This window comes from Oreochromis aureus, linkage group 4, assembly GCF_013358895.1.
Source record: "Oreochromis aureus strain Israel breed Guangdong linkage group 4, ZZ_aureus, whole genome shotgun sequence".
NCBI classification, from domain to species: Eukaryota; Metazoa; Chordata; class Actinopteri; order Cichliformes; family Cichlidae; genus Oreochromis; species Oreochromis aureus.
In genome coordinates this window covers 8,104,202-8,124,837 of record NC_052945.1, presented here as the reverse complement: position 1 = coordinate 8,124,837, position 20,636 = coordinate 8,104,202, and the positions used below count along the sequence as shown (strand labels likewise).

Genomic DNA, 20,636 nt, shown 5'->3' with positions numbered 1-20,636 from the left:
TGGGGGGAAGCACTGAAAGGTAAAGAAATGTGAAAGAAAAAGAGGTTGTTCCTCCATAACTTCCATATAACCACCCAACTTCTCCCTCTCATCATATAATATGCACCATTTGCACTGATTGCATAAGTGGATGCATAATGAGCCCATTAAAATCCTTTTAGTTTCAACCAACCATGCTGATTAGAAAACATCAGAAATTGTGTTTATTTTTGTTTCAGTGTGTCTTCATGATACGAATCTCCAATTACACGTTATGGCTCAAGAGCGCTAACTTAACTTTATGTTTTTCGGTGTGATGTGAAATGTTAAAGCATCCAAAGAAGAAAAAGAAGAAGAGTTGTGTTTGCTTATTAGTGAGATGATGTTTGCTCACTGTATATAACTTCTCAGAAAGGCTGCTCTGGAGTTGTTTATACTGTAAATGGCAGCTGGCCAGCTACCGTCCATCAAAGCTGCAATTGTGAGTTGATGAACTGTGAATTGCAGGTCACACACACGGTAGATCGCTGTTGTTTCATTAGAGGTTGAGCGCTGACTCACTAACCTCTATCTCTGTTTCCCAAACATCCCAGGCCGCAGTGCTGCAGTGTGCATGCACGCGCAACAACAACAGCAACGGTGTGTTTCGTACTATTTGTAAGCGGTCTCAGATGGGAAGCCTGTTTTGACAGTCTGGCGAAATCATGGGACAGAGATTATCAGGAGGCTAATGAGCTAAGGATGCTGGGAAAAGATAAAGCGCTGTGGTTTTCCTGATGCCTGGTGGTTGAGCACAACATCGTCTCTGTTTACATATTCGCTTAGATCCTCTCAATGGATAATCCTAGTCATACGATTTATTTGGTTTGCTGGTTTCGTGTGTAACATTGCTCTGAGATGTTGTCTCTCTTTGGTATTGTGTAGCTTTAAATCAGTAGCTTGATGCTGCTTGTATTCGTGTTTCAACACTTAACAAGAAACTACAGTCAGAAGAGAAAAAAAACATCCCTGCTAAAAAAAATATCCAAGTTTTAGCTTCAAATTTCGACATCCGTCCATCCATCCATCCTTTTTTCCACTTATCCACTTTATGGTTTAGGGTTGTGGGGAGGCTGGAGTCTATCCCAGCTGCTATAGGTAAGAGGTGGGGTACATCCTAGACAGGCCGCCAGTCTGTCACAGAAAGCTGGGACAACTAAGGCTAATTGAAAAGCAGCAAATTTCAGCCTACACCTACCAAAATATTCATATTCTCTTAAATATCATTAGATATGCTAAAAGTATTGTAAAGAAAGAATCAGCTGATTCTGATGGGTGACCAGCTGTTACAGACCCTTATTTACAGGGAGGTCACTACAGTTTGTAACTTCTTGTTTGATTTGGGAAAGTTTTCATTCCAGATGCCCGTCCTAATGTAACATTGAGGGGTTTGTGTATCCTTGTCTGGTGGAAGTGTAAACTACTACACTGTGGAGTTTGCAAACTCAAAAAATATGTGTCCCTTATTTGTCTTTCTTTTAAATTTAGAGGAAAAAACCCTGTATTTAATCCAGATATGTGGATTTAATTTGCAAGTGAAATCAAACAAATGAATGTGGCTCAAAAAAGCTTAAAAATTGGCTAATTGCTCAAAAAGAAAGGCGCCAAACTAAAGGTGAAATCCAAAAATTATTACCGGATATCAACTAAAATTTTGGGAAAGCTATTTTTGGATGGAAGAAGAAATACATGAGCATAAGAAGAGTAGAGCACAGCATTTAGTTTGCTGGGATATGGTCACCTCTGCGACTCCCTGATAACTGCCGCCGCTAGGGAAAAATTTGTATTAACAACTGGTGAAAGAATGTTTGCAGATAAGTCGGCATTTTCCATGCAAACTACAGGTAACTTTGTCAGTCTTTTTGCAACCAAAGCAATGGCAAGGAGGTTTTCGATGCAGACTGTATATCGCTTTATGACCTATTTCACATAGCATCAGCCAACAACCACTCACCAGCTGAGCAGGAAATAGACATTTTCCCCTAGCAACCTGTGGTTAAAAGGGGGTCGCTGACCAGTCTCTAGGCTGATGTGACTGAGACCTTACTTGCTCAGGCAAATGCACAGCAGTTGTCTTCTATTGGCTGAAGGTTTGCATGAATTCAGATGTAAACTCAACACTAACTCCGCACACATTGAGCTTCATTATTCTCACTCATATCTCTTCCGGCTTCCTTCTCTTCTCTACTCTCTGTTGGTCTTTTTCCCTCTCTGTGTGTGACTGTGTGTGTCACAGTTCTTATTAATGGAGTAGTATTTTTTTTCTTCTTCTCTGGCTTCTTTCAAATTTCAAGCTTTCCTGTTTTTTCATTTCCTCGTGAATCGCTCGTTGCTTTGATCCCCTCTCTGCTTCCTTCTTTGGGCATCTCCTTTCAGGATACTCTGCTGCCGCCACTGCTTTCAATTCTGTCTGTATGTGCCGTCTCTGAGCAGAATGTCATCCTTAAAGCAGCAGGTATTCACATGTAGGTTTGTGCCATAAAAGGTTTGTTTTTGTACAGTTCTTGTATATCCAACCCCCCCACCCACCCACCGCCCTGAGTTTACAGAGTGAAAACTAACAGTCCAGTGTGTTTCTGTTAACTTTCCTCTTTACTATAAGCAATGGCAACGTGTCTTTAATCTGAATAACAGAGTGAAAACATATGCGAGTGTATGATTCCTGTGTTAACAGTTGGAAGCCTCTGCAGGCGTCCCATTAGCTAAGCAAAATAAGAATACAAGCGTGAGCCTAATTTCCTTCAGGTGGCAAATTTGACCTTCTTTTCTGAGGTGATAGAAGTCATGAGGCTACAAAAGGACAGTTTATTTCTGCAGGGTGAACAGTCTCTGGGTTGCATTAAAAGGCCGCTAATACAGAGTGACAGAGGTTAAAGATGCAGACATAGCATCATCAGCTTGGCATATGGATCTCATCGTTGCTTGGTGCACTCAAAAAGGCAGTGCCTTTGGGATCTGCTCGAAAACTAGGACTAAACAGGGTTTAAATCACAGTCAACAGGAAGGAGCAGATGAAGTGATAGCGTGGGCCGATCGGCCTGTATTCGAAACATGCCCGTCAGTATCTGTAGAGCATCTCTGCTCTGCTGGGGAATGCCGAAGAGAAGAGGTGGTTTGCAAAAGTCCCTTTGGATTTAATCTGAGGATCAGGTTTATCTCAAAGTGAGACCAGAAGCTGAAGTTACTGCCAGAAAAATCACGCCTAGCAAGTTTCGCTTGACCTCTTCATCACATGCGTTTCGCTGTGCTTCAGACTTGAGATTGAGAAGAGTTTTTTTTTTTTTTTTTAAAAAGGGAAGAATTGATGTGTCTGCCTCCAAACTCCTTTAAACTGTAGTAATTGATTATGTGCAGTTGTTATCTTTTGCCCGGTGGCATCATGCGTACACTGTTAAAGAGAGACTTTGTGAGCCTGTGGAGTCATGTGAATCAGAACACTGATCTCAATTTGAGATGGTCTGTGTGAAATATTGGAAAATCTTACTGAACTTTTAGACAGTGGGAATTTGTCCAGCTGGGTTAAGAGCTGCATCAGTGTACTCATGCATCTGCAAAAGCAGTCTTTTAAAATATTTTCACATCCCCAAATACCCAGACGTAACCCACAGATTCCCAGGTGATCAGATTCCATCTGTGAGACCCAAACATAAGAAAAGTTTTCATTAACTTAAACTATTCTTCACTACTCTGAGAGCTCCCTAAATGGCTACTCTACACCCCAGACTCAGCTTTGAGAATTGCTGGATTGTACAGTCCTGTGTGAACTTAGTGATGGAGACTTCCTCGGGGTGGTGCGAGCGGTGGTGCATGGCAGGAATGTAAAAACCAGATGACCTCAAATGGAAACTCCAGGGCTGATGGAGGCAGTCAAGCAGGCCATCTCGCTAGCTCTAATAAACACTCTGACTCCTTTCTGCAGTCGTCTTTTTCTTTCCTTTTTAACTGCCTCGCTCAGTTTCCCAACCTGGCTTAACATCGCCTCCACTCCACCACGCCCCACATGTTGGACCGCCGCCTGGTTTTTGTCCCCCCTAGGGCTGAAGCTTAAGTTCAGCTTCAGCCAAGGAGAACAGCAACGTCATCTCCGAGTCCCAAAGTTATAATTTTCATCTGTTAATTATACAGAAGCAGAGATGAGCTAAATATATACATGTGGGTCTGAAGAGGGGGGAGGGAAGCAACCGAGAAGAGGGGGCTCAAAGTACGGCCGCGCTTCTTCCAAACGCAGGCGAGGGGGGTGGAGAGAGTCAAAAGGCCTGCTGGAGCCCTGTGGTTTTCTGTTGCTGAGGCCTGCTTCTGAAAACAACCAGGAAAGAAAGAGAAGAAAAGGGAAAAGGGGGAAAAAGAAGGGAGGGGTAGCGAGGGAGGGCATCTTATTGCAGTGGAGCTCAGACGTGACGCTCTGATTGCTCCCAGCGGTTGTGGTCAGTACAGTGGAGTGGTGAGGGGTGGGGAATACAGTGCAAGGAGCAAAGTTAGCTCTCTGCCAGATGTCGTCATAGATCCCGTCAGTATCAGAAGACTCGTTATAAGGTACAGCTGGGAATTTACCTGATAAAACCCAGCCGTCGCCTCATAGTGGCTTTCAGAAGCAGCAGGATGTGGCTCTTGTTTCGGTCCTCTTTGTTTCATGTTCTTTGGCTAAGCGTGAGGGGACGCCACATGACTAAAAACACTGTGGAAAGAGAGCACATCTTTAGCAGGAACCAGTGTGTGTTGATTTAAGCATTCTTGGTGACTGCTCGGCTGTCACACATCTTTCATGCATCAAAAGGTGGAACGTTTTCAGACTTCCAGATTTCAGACGTGTCTGAAAAGAGAGGAAGGATCTAGCATTCGCACCTGGCTCTTTAAAATGAGCCAAGTGGTTTTACAGTGTGAGACTCTTAAAGTTCAGACCTATAGTGACTATTAAGGTCAAACATAGGCAACTTGATAGTGCCATTAATGTGCCATTCCATCACACCCTTCACTAAAAAATAAGCGGACACAAAAAGTTAAACTGTTAATACATGCATGAGATATCCAGTAAGAGACGAAGCTTCCTCTTCATTTTAGTTCCGTTTTATTATTGAAGTGACCTGAACATAAAACATGCAGTCGACTAGAGGAGCCACTTCTCACTAATTAGGTTAAAGTGGAGCACCGTCTCTCCACTTAGTGTATGTCATAGTGTGTGTGTGTGTTGTATGCATGCTTCATCGCTCTTCACATGCACAAATAGAAACCATCTTTTCTATCATACATCCAGTTTTGATCCCATGCAATATGGCCTCCTTGCTTTGAAAAATTTATAGCCACGAGAGACCCACCCATTAAATTTGAGAAGTATAAATGCGACACTATCAGATGTTGAAACTTTTTGAATTTGCTTCCAGAAAGCCCGTCCAAAAAAGTTCAGACAGGGGGAGCAAAAGACTGCAAAGATTGTGTCATGCTAAAACAAAACACCGGCCAACACCATGAAGAGGATCATCCCAGTGGAGCTGAGGATGTTGCATGTAATTGGAGGAGAAGTTCATCACTGTGGAAGACTTAAGAGGCATTCACACAACTATATATGGGGAATAAATAAAGATTCAGGTAATCTGAATCTTGTAAACTGCCTCTGGATGATTTTTGATATTCAGAAACAGTGACACTTCCTTTGTGCCTGAGATTATTTTATGGTTTTTCATGGCTTACTTGCACATCTGTGAAGGCAGCATTAATGCTGAATGTTACATACAGGCTTTGGAGCGACATATGCTGCCCTTCCGCCAGCATGCTTTTCAAGACAATACCAAGATGGTGTCCATGTGCTCAGTTTGCCTGCCTGCAACCCAAACCTGTTACTCATTAGCAGAATTTGACGACTTATTTAAAAAATCTATACCAGAGGAGTCCCCAAACTCTTGAGTATTTATTTGCTTGAAAGATTACACCTCTCTTCCCAAGCACTCCCAGAATTCCGTTAAAAGAAGAGGTGATACAACACGTTTTTGGAAAGCGAGTTGTAAAACAGGGCAAAAATCCATAGGATAGATCATTCCCAACACTCACACATCTCTTAGTGTGTTTAATCATTTGTCAGCAGACTGGGATGCCACTGTATGTTAATGGATTCTTTACTTAGCCTTTAATTAGCTTGATTGAGCAAAGAAGTGACATTTTTGTGGTTTAGCCTCCAGTCGTGCAGTCTGGACTGTCGTCGTTTATGTGCTGCATTAAAGTCTTTATTTAAATGAAACAATAGAGGAGGTATTTAGAGTGAGTCTCTGCGTAAATACGCCCCTGTGCCGCCGCTGTCTCAGCCCAGATGTTTAAATCGTCCTCTCCTGTCTCCTCTCCATCTGCTCTCTTCAACTTCCTGACTCTCGCTTCTGCTTTAGATCACTCTCTGTCCTCATTTTTTATTCCCTCCAAGTTTCCCCTCCTTTACCCTGGTGTTCGCTCTCCAACATCTGTCAACGCCCCCACCCTTTCGTGTTCTCCTTCCTGCTCTGTATCGGGCATTTTTGTCCACGTAGATGCTTTGTAGGCCGGCGGGCTGACTCATGTATCCCAGCGTTCCCTTGTGGCAGAGGTAGCACAATAGGCACATCCACCATCCTGAGTCAGCTGGTCACATTTTTTTTTGTGTTATAATTTCCAAATAAATGTGATATATGAATGAATCACTTTGCCTATAAATTGAATTAATGAATCAATTCTTGTAAAAAGCAGCAGATTCTCACATTTGGGAAGCTGGTTAAACGATTTAAGAAGTTATTATCAGTGCTAAATGATGTGATTTAGGCCACTAATCAAGAATGTGTTGTTACTATCAACTTATCTGATGTGTTAAGCCAGCCGAATGATTGTTGATTAACACTGCAGTAAAAGAGCGACATGCTATGACACTGAAAGCCAAAGATTCACTGGTTTGGCAGGATTTGTAAGACTTCCGTTATGATACACCACAGCTTCGGATTTCACGCTGTTGGGCATAAATGTTTTTTTTTTACTATTTTCTGGACTAAACAGACATTAATCTTAACCTAGTTAATTATAGAAATAATCTTTTTGTGGCCTGTTTTTAAAGCAGTGTAATGTCTGTTCAGATTAAAGGCCTGACTCATATCAGTAATTACAGACTTCTTGTACATTATTAGCTTCATGGAGCTAATAATATCTTAAGTGTGTGAGTAAGTGAGTGGGTGGGCGGGAAAAGGTGACTAAAGAGTTAATATTTATTTATATAGTGTTTCAGTTCTCAGCCAGCTCACTTGGCCTGATGTCATGTGGAGTGCATGAATAATGCAGTGGGTTTAACACAGAAGACGCTTCTTCTGGTTTGCAGATTTGAGTCATGCATTGTTGTTGTTGTTGTTGTTGTAAAAGTCCTCTGGCCAGTCAGGGAGGGTTAGACCTCCCTGGTACCACCTCAGCTGTGTGTCGATTAGATATCTGACCCTTGCACGTTTCGTCTCACTCTGCACCTGCTATCGTCTCCGAGCTTTGCACAACAGAGACCACAACAGGTGTGACCTCCCTAATATCCAGCCGCAGTCTCCCACCCCGTCTACGAGCTTATCCATTTGTAACTCATTTACAACCACAAATTGCAGATAACGGCTTACAGGTCGACTTCTTTCACTTCCCTGCCCTGGGCACACACTCATGCCACCTATTGTTGTAAAACTGTACATTTACATGTAGCTCATCACCCTTTGCTCTCTCCCCTGTGGCCCAGTGCCCTCTGGGCTTTTCCCCCACCCATCTGCTATTAGACTCTGGGTTGCAGCTGCCCTCTAGTGTCAACTGTCTGCTCACTACATCATGAATGCTGTTACATAGGCCTATAGGTTCCATGGCATGGGGATTTACTGGAGATTAAAGTTAAAATTAACCAGCTTAAAACAGCTACATCCCCTTTTTTCACACAAGCGCTTGCTTTTGTACAATCCACTTCAGCAGATTACGCTTAATGTCTGTCTAGACGGAGAAATCGACTCCATGCGGATGCCATCTAGAGCCAATTATTGAACCGCTACATGTAAAATGTGCTCTAATAAAAATTTAATTCACTCATTCTTGTATTAAAATAGCCTCATCTTTCATAACTGTAGATTATATTTAGTTAAACCTAAGAAATACCGAGGCACAGAAAAGTTTTTCACAGCCGCTTTGTGAACACTCTTTTAAATGTTTTCTTAAAGCACAAAGGCAAAAACAAAAATCCCCAATTCCTGTTGGAAAAATGGAAAAGACAAACAGCTTTGTTTAAGGAAAAAAGTGTGGCTTTGATTTGTTTGTTACTCATCTTGGGGGACCCCCTCGGAGGTTGGTAACCGTGGCGGTGCATCGTGCATATATTTGTGGTAAAATCTGAATCATTCCTTAGTTTCCAGTGTGATGACACAGATAACTCATGTGGGCGCTCCTTTATCGCCTTTCCTGGCACATGTTGAGTGTGTCACCGGAGTGTATCTCACCAGAAGGCAACGGGAATTTCCTCAAGGGTTTCCAGACGTCAGATTATAATGATATTAAAGTTCTTTATCTATGTATTGTCTTTGTTGTGTCAGTCATTGTAAGCATCAAACCCTGTCTGTCCTTTTCTGACCCTTCTTGTGCCTTTTCTCAATTCTTGCAGCCTGTGTTTAGAGAAGACACCCTACGGTTGTGTCTGCAGCGCGGTTTGTTAGCGACAGGCCAACCAAGGGCTCAGTCAGCACTCTGAATGGCTTCACTCTGCTCTTTCCTGCCTTTTTTCTCCTCATCACAGCTCTGTTTTGTAGATGCAGCAGAGAAGAGACGGACTTTTGTTTTACCTTGCGAGGAAGCTGCAGTGGGGGAAAACAAAAAAGGGTAGGGAGGCCACTGTGTGTTAATCGGTTGGCTCACAGTCATGATCCGACTATGAGAGGGATTAAAACATATCGCCAGACTAATCTGTCCGTTACACCAGCGGTCCGTTTTCACTTTCCACAGATGTGTTTGTTGTCGGAGAGCAGTGAGGGGCAGAGACATCGCTCCTCTGAGAGCTGCGGTGCATGTCGGGCTTTGATTTCCTGACATTTCCGGGAGTTTCGTGCTCCCAGGTTAAGATCTAAAAGAAACGGGGGGAAGAAAAAACCTTGAGTGCGATCATCTTCAGGGTGCAGTGTGTTTACTGAGCAGTCAAATCGTTAAAAGCTAGATAAAAAAAGGTATGCTGTTGTGATTTAAATTAAGCCCATATGCAGGTGATGCCTGCCTGCTCGGGCATGTTTCAGCTAACCAGTAGACCATGTGCTTTTGTTCGAGCTCCTCACGTGTGGCTCACATCAGATAAACTGTAACTCAATGCCTTTATTTTCATTTTTCTTTGCCAGCCATCTCTCTTTTTTTCTCACTTAACCTCCTGTTTTTGTAAGTGCCGTCATGGTTCATGAAAGGGTGACAGAGAGAAAGAGAGGGTGTGAGACAGCCAGAAACCTTTTGTTTCCAAATTAGGCACTCCTCCCGCCTCACTAAAACTAACTGTTATTGTGAAAAGTGCCATATGAAATCCCACCTCAGTGCTGCCGCTTTGAAATGGATGCAGATTTTAAATCCCCGTCTGGCTTTTTCTTTCTCTCGCATCTCCCCCTCCTGGTGATGAATCGGATCTCCCCCTGGTGATCCAGCAGGGCGGTTCCGGCTGGTGGTGCATTGAACCCGAAGCTCTGGTCTGAACCACAGAGAGAAGACAAACCCCCCCTGCAGCCACAGCCTTCTGACTTTAAGTGGAACCATAATTACATAGCCTAGTGTATTTATACTCAGCAGTGACTCAGTGGGACATGTGGCATGTGCTTGTGTGTATGCATGTGCACAAGAGAAGCAGCCTTTTGTATTCACATGCAACTGGTTTCTGTGTGTGTGTGTGTGTGTGTCTGCCTGTGTGTGTAAGTGAAAGTCTACTGACTCAATAAGCTAACTGGGGATAAAGTGAGGTGTGGATCCACCTCAATCTAGTTTGTTATTTTTGCAGGAAAGATGTGACTCTTGTGAGTAGAAAAATAGAAAATGTGTAACGCCCATAATAGTGATGTTCGTTATTATGATGACGTACGAATTAGAAGCAACTTTTAAGCATGCATATTAGTCATACAGTTCAAGTGCCTTGCTACTTTAATAGGCCTGTTGCTAACATGCAAAAAATTGAACAAGATCAGATGTTTGCATGCTGTGTATGAATACATGGAGCTTATTAATAAAAAAGCTTTTTAAAGCCTTTCCAATGTTTGCTGTAATGCAAAATTGAGAACATGAAGAGCATGGCTGTGAGTGATGTGTGGGTGACTGCAGGCCAATTATAACATTCTGGACTCTTGATCAAAGATCTCCCATAATGTAAATCAGAGTTTTATTGTAAATAAATTACTCTTTACATCATTCAATGACCAATCCCACAGACTGCACATAAAACATGGTTGTATTGAACGTAGGACCACTGCAGGGATCTCGAAGTGATCACATCTGGATGAGAGCGTAGCTAGCTTGATTAGCAAAGCGATTAGCATCACGCAGATACTTGTGAAAGAATGATGCACAAAAAATAAACTGCTTGAATTTCATTCACCAAAACTGGCGTGTAGACTTTGACTGACTGTTAGACAACACAAGAAGTCACTCTATTTGTCAGATGATTTTTTTTGTGTCCTGTCACTCAATATTGCATAATTTTACACCATAATAAGATTTAAATTGACCGTGGCTCAGGGGGTTGGGAAGGGCACCTGTAACCGGAAGGTCGCGGGTTCGATCCCCGGCCTCTGTCCTGGTCGTTGTGTCCTTGGGCAAGACACTTTACCCTACCGCCTACTGGTGTTGGCCAGAGGGGCCGATGGCGCGATATGGCAGCCTCGCTTCTGTCAGTCTGCCCCAGGGCAGCTGTGGCTACAACCGTAGCTTGCCTCCACCAGTGTGTGAATGTGAGCGTGAATGAATAATGTCATTGTAAAGCGCTTTGGGCGCCTTGAAAAGCGCTATATAAATCCAATGCATTATTATTATTATTAAATTGGTAAGTGGATCTGGAAAAAAAAAACCTGTAGAGATGTTATAAAGGGGGATGTTAACTTTACAGTTAAGGAAGTAACTTTAGCCTTTCCAGATTTGCTTAATTTTTCAGCCTTGCATTTGCAGCCTTACATTGCACAATATCTTAACTTCCTGGAGTAAATGTAACATATCTTCCTAATGCACATGTATACATCCCTGTGTGTTTGCACAAGATTAACACAAAAAAAAAGAAAAAGTGACCCACACGGAGGAAAAACACAGGATATCATATTAAAGCGCTAGATGAGTTCATATTTTATATTTTCTGTTAACCGCGTTTTGTATTTTTTGGTACTTTTATTGGACAATCCGCTATTATTCACTCTTCTTGAGGTAGGTTTCTGCCTGTGAAAGTAACAGACTCGTTAATTTATCACGTCCTCAGTGAGTATAAACTATCAAAGCCTGCAGTGTGTGTTCTAGTTGGCATAGTGCGACATATCCAGAGGGTACGGTGTTTTTTGCGGATGACGGCCCTCTCCAGTCGAGTTGGAACTTGCCCCGCTGTTCAGCAGGCGAAACCTGTCTAACCTCATCGGTAACGGATGTTCGGCAGGTTAACAGTGACGACAACCGGAGGGGAACGTTGGCTGTCTGCAATAACAACATGGTTACCTGTCTGCCGCTCTCGCACGTACCCTGGACGCCTGGCTGTTTGGTGAGAACTCACCCCTTGACTGATTTAGTGGTGAGGTTTTTAGGTGTCACTGTGTTGTATGTGGGTGGATCCTCTGGGAAGGAGTGTGTCTGCACGTGAGAGTGGGAGTATAAGCTTGACAAAGAGGTCATGTTGACATCCAGTAGCAACCGTGTTATTTTCAGAGCTTTTACAACCACAGCAGCACCCGTTGCTCTCCTCTGTCTTTGGCAGCTTTTTTCCATGTTCTCTCATTATCATTCTCCCTCCTCTGTGTTTTCCCCTCCTAACTATAAGAAAAAGGGAGTAGAAGACTAAGCATAGCAGCCGCAAATGTTTTTTTTCCTCTCTCTTTGTGCTGCAAATTGGCCTCTCTCTCTTTTCTCTCTTTTTTTTTCGTCTCTCCTTTGAGTGAAGGGGAGGCGGTGGAGGCGGTGGAGGCAGGGCTGGCTTTTGTGGAGTTTAGCGGCGGGACCAAAGCTCTGTCACTGTGTTTGTGTCGCTCACACACACACATATGCAGCACACGTGCAGCACAGGAAGGATCCAACGAGGATTTAACCTACCAGCAGCAACCCTACAGGAGAGATCTTCACCTGGACTCTTAACAGCTGACCCACTTTCAGTTTTTCCCAACTTATGGCTTCAAGAGTTCCGCTTTACAGTGCACAGGTGTTTGTTTACTGATGACAGTCAGACCGGTTCATGTGGAAGGTGTCAGTAACTGTCTGGATACAGTCCGAGTAACAAAAACAAGGACTAAAGAGAAAGCAAAAGAGGAGAAGCAACAGAAAAGCAACAGATCGAGTAGCTGATGGTCGCTGTGATAAAGTAAACATTCGGGATTGAGATGACAGAGAGATGAAGTTTGTCTGGCACTAGAGGTAGAAAGGGAGGGTGAAAGAGGAGAGAGTGGGGGCAGTGGGAGGGAGGAGAGACAGAAGATCCAGCCCTCTGGGACAGCAGTTGTGTTTTTTGGGGGGTGGACAGAGTGGCTTTGAATGCAGAACATCACTGGACACCGACAGGAGGGCTGCTGTCAGTTGGTCTATGTGTGTGTGTCTGTAGTGAAACCAGACCTACCTCTGATCCCTGCACCACACACACACTCCTCTATCTGCTGCCTTCTTCTTCCTCTGATTTGAACCCCCCAATAGTGCGGATGAGGGTCTTGGAGAGCTGACCGATGGAGGTCAGGAGCGTCAGGCTGTGATGTGTAACTTGTTGGATTAAACTTTCCCGAGGCTCAGCAGCAGCAGCAGCAATGGACTGGAGCCAGGAGGCGTGAAGTTAAATGACTGGAGAATCGGAAGACACTAAAAGCAGCCACCCTGCCTTGGCTTGATTGTAGGTCTGTGTCTGGACATTGTCCAGGACTTTGTGTTGGTGCTTGAGTGTGTGCAGCCCATGTTGGTGGCGAGCGATGCGGATCTGACAAAACCCAGCGCTCCGATGCCCGCTGCTATGCTACCGTGTCCTGCGCCAGCCGGGTCTGACTGGAGCTTCCAGAACCCGGTGGGGGTGGACTGCAGCTCCCCTGAACCTCGTTGCATTTGGCTGGCGGTTCTACGTGGAGCCACGACCTCGGAGTCACCCACCTCGCCACTTGCCATGCCTATTGGGCACAGCCAGAGCTCTCATCAGCCCAGGGTAAGAAGGGGTCACCGGTCTTCACCCATCTAACGTTAAGATGTGGTGACTGTGGCTAAAAGCATCAGTGGCTGCTGTTAAATGACAGGTTGAGTCCAAATTAAATGCTTTAGCTAGATAACTTGATGAGGATTTCATTCAAATCTATTGATTCCCATCACAGCTTCTAATAGCAAGATGTGAAATTCGTAGGAATTTCCTGTTTTATCTGTTTTTTAAAAATAAGATTTATCAGTTAAAACTGTACATTGCTTGTTTGAATAGTCAATTGACCCGATTGTTCATTTAACATACTTCCTGCTAAATCCTCTGCCACTTTACACTCCCAGACATCTGAGATGTTTTTTGTCGTGCTCGTGGTGACTTTTGTGGTTCTCCAGAATTAACACAGCAAACAATGATATCAGCAATACTCTCCAGAAACCGCTGTGTGCAATTAGTCATGCATGTCAGCAATGCTTCTCTGTAACTGTACTCATTGTTTGGAGCCGGTTAACCCCTCAGCTGTTGATAGATTCTTTAAAGTTTCTGGAGAAATGCCTGTGTTGCCTTCAGGCTCTTTTTTTTTTTTTTGGCAGGCGCTCTTTGTTTAGACTTCTTTGAGTGGATCAATATAATTAAGAAAGTGTAGTTGTTACCTACAGTCAAGGTGGCTTTTAGCTGCAGTTGGCCTGCAAAGACTTATACGGGACCACGTACACACCGGACTGTTGAATTTGTTGTGGACTTGTTAATTCTGAACAAAAATATACTTAGAATTATGAACTTAAGATCAGATAAGCTACATTTAGCAAATAAAAATATCGATAAATGTGACCGTGGGACTTCTCTGTGCACCTTTTTTCTTATTTTTTCCCAGCTTACTCACGTTTTCCATCCATTGGATTAGGAATGGCTTGCATATTGACCCTTTTCTTCCTCTGGGGAGCTTCTAATGGGGAGCTTCTAATTACTGGCTAAGCACAGTTTAAGGCGGCTTCTAAGTACCACTTTAATCGAGGTGTCATGCAGTCGTACAGCTGTGCATCCCCACCCCCCCAAGTCCCAAATGCCCTCAGAATCCAGGCCATTACTTCCTCATTTAATCGTGATCATTTATGTGGAATATTGCATCTTTTTTTACTGCTTTTTTTTTTTTTTTTTTTTAAATAGTCCTCATCATCCCCCTCCCCCCCAACTCAATGACACAGTTAGAAAATGCCATAGTGAGGAATGTAAGTGTGGGGGGAGGAAAAGGAGAGGCTGTACGGACATAGCTGGGACAAACAGACACTGTACACTGTTTACAGTTTAGGAGAGGGGGAGGAAGAGCAGTTGCACCTAGCTGTCTCTATCTGTTACTTTGAGTTGAAATATGCACTTCCACTATCTCTCTGGCACATCATATGTCTGGTATCTTTGTCTGCTTTATTATCGTTGAGATTTATTGTGTGTGAGGAATCAAAGGATTGGCGCATTCCATTCTTTTTGCATTTTTTTTTTTTTTTTTTTTTTACATTCAGCTGCCCGCACGACCGCAACACCCTCACGAGTTGTAAAGGTGAAAATCTGTCATGTAAAAGGGGTCCTCGGATGCCAGAATGTGATAAAGCGCAGTGTTTTGTTGCACTTTCACCTCTTTGTTGAAGCAAAAAGTCGAGGCAGCGAGGATAAAAAGTCCCTGGTCAGATTTAAACCCACGTCACACACTAACTGCCATGTGCTGCTGCCCACTCAGCTATCAAGTCATGCTGTAAAAGTTATTCTAAAACCGCTCCTCCTGGAAATGATTCTAGGCCTTGGATTGAGTTAAAATAGCTTAAATGAACTTCACTGCTACCAGTGATGCAGGTTTCAGTTGGACAAATAGGCATGTTTTGCTATTCAAGAGAAAAAAAAACCCTGTTTAACAGACATTGCATCATCACCTGTTGGCCTGGTTGAACTGACTGTGGGGCTGGACTGGTTTTTCAGCAGACATTCTGTATTCACACACGTTTGCAAGTATGGCCCCTTAAACATATCGTTATATAAATTACAGAATCCGCCGGCTTCCTTAAGAGAGTAAAGGTGGATCTTCGTGCGCACGTCATACATTTGTGAGACATAGGATGCTTGTAGAGGTGCAGAGGTGTTGGAGCACTCCCTGTGTGTGGCCGGTGAGTCCAGGAATTATCAGGATGAGATGGTTTGGCTTTTTTTCCACGCCGTCCACTCTCCTGTTGCCTCTTGGCAGCTCGGCTCCGGGCTGCGGACGCAGACAGCTATGACCATCGGGATTAAAGGCTCGTCAGCATTTGTAACAGCCGCAAAGCTCCACTTTTCAAACAGGTTGCAGCTCTCAGCTGTTTAAAAGAGCATTATTGTTCTGTCCTGCTGGGGTTTTAGCAGGAGCCGGGCTCCCTGACAGTCACTGCATTCCTCTGAACTGCTTTACCTCTGGATGGAGCGAGGACAAGAGTGTGTGTCTGTGTGTACGTGTGCTACCCTACACGTACGCTGTTCCCGACGATTATGCCGTCAGCTTTACAATATTGTCATGTCCTAGAAAAGCCTCTTAAGACTCAAAAATCCTTTATTACGGGATTTCAGGGAAGATTACCACCGCCGCTGTTTATTTATAGCCTTTTTATTCTCTAATAAAGCTGATGGGGCTCTAAAATTTTGGCGCCGCAATTTAAACATCAAACATTTCCTCTGGATTTTATAGATGCAGCATGCTATGTTGTCCTTGAGCTGCTCCTTTCTTGTCTTATCAGTCCTGCATCTTAATTATATGGTTCTTAATTGAAATCTGGAGGAAAATGTCCTCGGGGAAGAGCCGGCTGCTGCTGCTGTGTGTTGTCGAAGCACACCACTTTACCCACTAAACACTCACTCAAAGGAGGAAGCTGTGGTGTGACATTACAAGCTTTTCTGCATATTCAGTTGTTTCCAGTGAAGCATTTTTTACTCTATTTTAATGACATCATCTACAGGTGATAACAGGATCCTTCAGTTTTCTGTACTCGCTGAAGTTTATTTGCTAATCAGCCTCAGCAGGTAATACCTGTGACAGTGTGAAACAGTTTAAATTCCCACTTGCAGGGCAGGAAATACCAAATGTCTTCTTTTCTCAGCAAAACAGGAGCGAGGTTTCCCTCGTCTGTGTCTCCAGCCTGCGTAGGAAGTCAAGATTAGACTGCAAAACCGCAGAAACAATTTTCCAAGTTCCTTGTTGGTTAAACTGAATGTCCTGTCCTGGAGAGGCCTGTCAGCAAGCTTTTTTATCTTTTATTTTGGTAGTGGTGGCAGAGGAAACTGGTCGAATCATGCTCAGAGGGCATGAGAGGGGGTTCGTCTTGTTTTAGGGGGAAAAGGTTGAGTCTAGATTCGGCAGAATGGCCGAGCAGAAACACAGCCCACACAGTCCAGAGCTGCAGAGTGGGAAACAGTCCTCCTGGCTCAGAGACCCAGGCAGACCCTGTGTGTTTTGGGTAATCACAGGGTTCAGTATTCTCAGCGCCGGGAGGGGCCATGTGGTCGAAACCGGCGTGCTGGAGCCTGTCCCTCGCTGGGGCCCGATACTCCTCCTCCTTCTGCGTCTCCTTCTCTCCTCATCCTTCTCGTCTCATTCACTCTGTGCTCCCTCCCCTCCTGTGCCAGTTGCTGTGTGTGTTTCAACTTGTCCAAAACCAAACCGCTCCCTCCGAGGAATTCACTCTGTCTCTTCCTCCTTTCACCCTGTTGCTCTTTCATTTCCTCTTTTTTTTTTCTTTCTTGGCCTTTTCTTTTTCTTTGTCATTTTAATTTGACACTCCAAGCACTCCCCTGCCTTCCTCACGCACCTCTTTATGCGGCTCGCATAATAGGCCTCGCTGCATGCCTCTCTAAGAAAATAGAAGGGTTATTTTACATTGTTTAGACTGCCAGACTAAAGATCCGGCTTTGAGAATCTATGGATATCACAGTCTGCGAAACGTGCACATCATATCTTCCAAAATAATCTTTTGTGATTGTTTGGAAATAGCCAAGATTAACCAAAATTATATTCATACTTCTTAAAGTTTAAGAGTTTTAACCAGCAGACATCTTGATGTTTCTGAAAGTAGCCTATACGTGCAAACTTATTTTTTGGTTTCTTTTTTTTTCCCTCGATGGAATGTGAAATTAGAGGAAAAGAACATGTGCGGTAAATGTCGGCAGAGCCAGGTTTCCACTGCAAGAATAGAAGTGGAGAGAGAGGAAGAAGAGGTGGAAGGGAGGAGAGGTTAAAAAAGGAGAATGGAAGGAAGGAGAAAGAGGGGTGAAGAATGGACGTGCCTCCATAACTCTCCGTGGTTATATTTGTAGGGTTATCCCGCCCCACAGTGCTGCCCCACTTCCTGCCTCTAGCCTGCCACTTCCTGTTGTTCTGTGGCCATGCGGAGATTTGCCAGGACAGGCCCGTGTGCGTTATTGTGTTTGCGTGTAAGCATGTTTATCGGGAGGTCAGGAAGTGGAATGTGGGGTGTGCATCTAGATGATGTGGTCTAGAAACACTAACCCACTGACACGAAAACATACATGTACGCAACATACACAATCACAGAATCTGAAGACGCGCAATACAGTTTAGGATTTCGACTTTTAAGTTCACACTGACTCATATCTCAGTGTGGTTTGAGTAATCTGAATCTCAGAGGATTCACTCTTTTTTCATATCAAGTGACATGCACATCAAATCACACCTAAAATGACATCTGTGGCCTCCGTTTGTTGATTCGTGGCTTGTACACTCATAAAATAAGTCCCTTTATTGTATCTTTAGGGCTGTAATGGCATGTCACAAAGTGACCTTTGACAGGGGTGTTCATCCCATATTAAATCAATAAAACCTGTGGAAAAAACATCATAAGACAAGTAAAACATCCAGTATACCGATGTTTTTGTTAGTCATTAAATTAGTTCAGTTTTGGTGCTGAAACTGAAAAATGTGCTGAAGATTCTGTGTGGGAGTAAAAATTCTGTTGCTGCAGGGTTTTAAAGGCTTATAGCACAAATGAAAAATTTATATTCAATTCAGTTTTATTTATATTGTGCCAAATCACAGCAGCAGTTGCCCCATGCTTTAGTAAATGTGCAAAACCCAGGTGAATGTGAAGGCGGTCAAGCAGGTGGTACTTGTTTGTATCCGTTGACAGTTTTGTACATTAATGTAACAGTTAGTAGGTGAGAAGTGGATCACATTTACTTTTAATAGACTCCTGTAGCATTTCTCAGAGTGTATGACGTTAGCATTTAACCAGTGTACGAACTTATTCGGGCAACCTTTACCTCTGTCATCATTTACTTCATCTAATGTAATCTAATCTTCAAGTAAGATTAGATAAAATGTCATAATTTAATCTGGTGTCCTCCTGAGCTCATCGCTGATTTAACCGAAACAATATGTAGGCGTAAAAATGTGTGCAATGTGATTTAAGATCCCCGTGCAGCTCCTGGTTTGCTTGTATCAGTGTGAGCCCTCATCTTTAGTTAGTGAAAAACAAATCAATGTCTTTTTTTTTTTTTTTTTTTTTTTTGTCTAAATGATCATTTACTAAGAAGAAAAATGATCCGACTGTTTATATTTTGTCTTTCGGGCGGTCGTGGCTCAAGAGTTGACAGTTCGTCTTGTAATCGGAAGGTTGCCGGTTCGAGTCCCGGCTCGGACAGTCTCGGTTGTTGTGTCCTTGGGCAACACACTTCACCTGTTGCCTACTGGTGGTGGTCAGAGGGCCCGGTGGCGCCAGTGTCTGGCAGCCTCGCCTCTGTCAGTGCGCCCCAGGGCAGCTGTGGCTACAATGTAGCTTGCCATCACCAGTGTGTGAATGACTGAATGTAGTGTAAAGCACTTTGGGTCCATAGGGACTAAGTAAAGCGCTATACAAATACAGGCCATTTACCATTTCTGAAACTGTTAAAAATGTTGCTTTTGTCTGCTGTGCATTGCATTTTTATGCTGTAGCGTCCATCAGTAAGATGCTAAGAAGTTATTTTTACCATCAGTATGCAGAAGATTGCAGCTTTAAACAAAATAAAGCACGGCACGGTGACTGAAAGACCGGGCTGACTTGGTCGGACTAGTCATTACAGTGTTTTAATTTAAGTTTGGGAGAGTGTGAGAGTGCAGGGAGTTCAGTTATACTAAGAAAAGTTTTGCAGCGACTTGATGTGTGCAGCAGACTTGAGCTGTGAGCTGGCACTCAGGTTCCCTTCTTCCTCCTCTCCCTCGCTCCCACTCCTGCCTGTTTGGTCAGGTGATTGTGTTTGACTGACAGATGTGGGTCGATGGGGCAGCAGGCAGGTGATAGTTCTCACGTGTGTCTGTCAGCTGAGCTTGCCGGACTTATTTACTCGGCAGCAGGAATGAGAAATTTAGAGAGCTGTGCTGAAAATCTGCCTTTATTCTCTACTCTCAGAGTCCCTGGATCTTCTCTCCCTATAATTACAACCAAGGTCACTGTAGTCTGAACTGGGTGATACCCGCATTTCCCGCTTGGCCCCGTCTAGACGTGGCCTCTTCCTGATAGTCGCCCCTGCCCTCCCCCAGGTGTGTTTATTGACTATTGTTCTGAGGCTGGGTGGCATGCAGAGGCTAGCAGACAGGACTTCACGAGGAAGCTGCTAATGAGCAGTCCGGCAGCGGCAGAGTTAATGTCACTGAGTACAGAGGCACCTTGTGCTTCTCCAGTGAGCCATAAATCTGGACAACTGCAGGTTTTTCTCTAGTGTTGGTGTGAATAATGGGAAAGAACTGATATTGCTGACATTTCTGATGCCCGTAAATCTTATTGGAAGCATATATTCCAGCGTACTAAATGACTTTATTTCATTTTTGTTGTATAAAATTACTTTTACTGCTGCGGGTAATGTTTTTAACCATATCTCTTTGTGTTTACAGGCTAAGGGACGGAGGGATGGTTTCTCCTCAGCCGGTGACAACCCTCGGCCGCCGATGGCGACCCGGCCGGGAAGGGAGGGGGTCGGCATGGGCTGGAAGGGTCCCCGGACGCTGGTCCTCCATAAGAACTCCCAGGGTTTCGGTTTCACATTACGCCACTTCATCGTTTATCCTCCAGAATCCGCTTTGCACACTAACCTCAAGGTGAGAGTCACAGATGTCTGCAGGTCCCTGAAAGACTAGAAAATGCCTTAAATGTTAAAGGTGTTTAAAACTGTTGAGTTATGTTATAAAAAATACCATTTGTGCTTCAGGGCTTAGTGTCACAAAGTACTTTGTGTTTGTTTTTATAGTACACATGGTCTCCATTTCATCCTAGCTGGCATTTAAAGGGGT

The 20,636-nt window shown here is 43.8% G+C and overlaps 1 protein-coding gene across 11 annotated transcripts in view; it reads left to right on the top strand.

The window, feature by feature from the left end:
- Positions 1-20,636, top strand: part of arhgap23a (Rho GTPase activating protein 23a) — a 67,555-nt gene that overhangs the window by 19,417 nt on the left and 27,502 nt on the right. For 5 of the 11 annotated variants that reach the window (XM_039610938.1, XM_039610940.1, XM_039610939.1 and 2 more), the window contains exons 1-2: positions 12,674-13,357; positions 20,241-20,444. In XM_039610938.1, coding sequence (XP_039466872.1) covers positions 13,115-13,357; positions 20,241-20,444 — 447 coding nt within the window. In that variant the 5' untranslated portion in view covers positions 12,674-13,114. Of the gene's footprint in view, positions 1-11,672; positions 11,729-12,664; positions 13,358-20,240; positions 20,445-20,636 lie in introns of those variants that run through there. The other 6 variants (XM_039610943.1, XM_031732375.2, XM_039610944.1 and 3 more) reach the window with 4 other exon arrangements.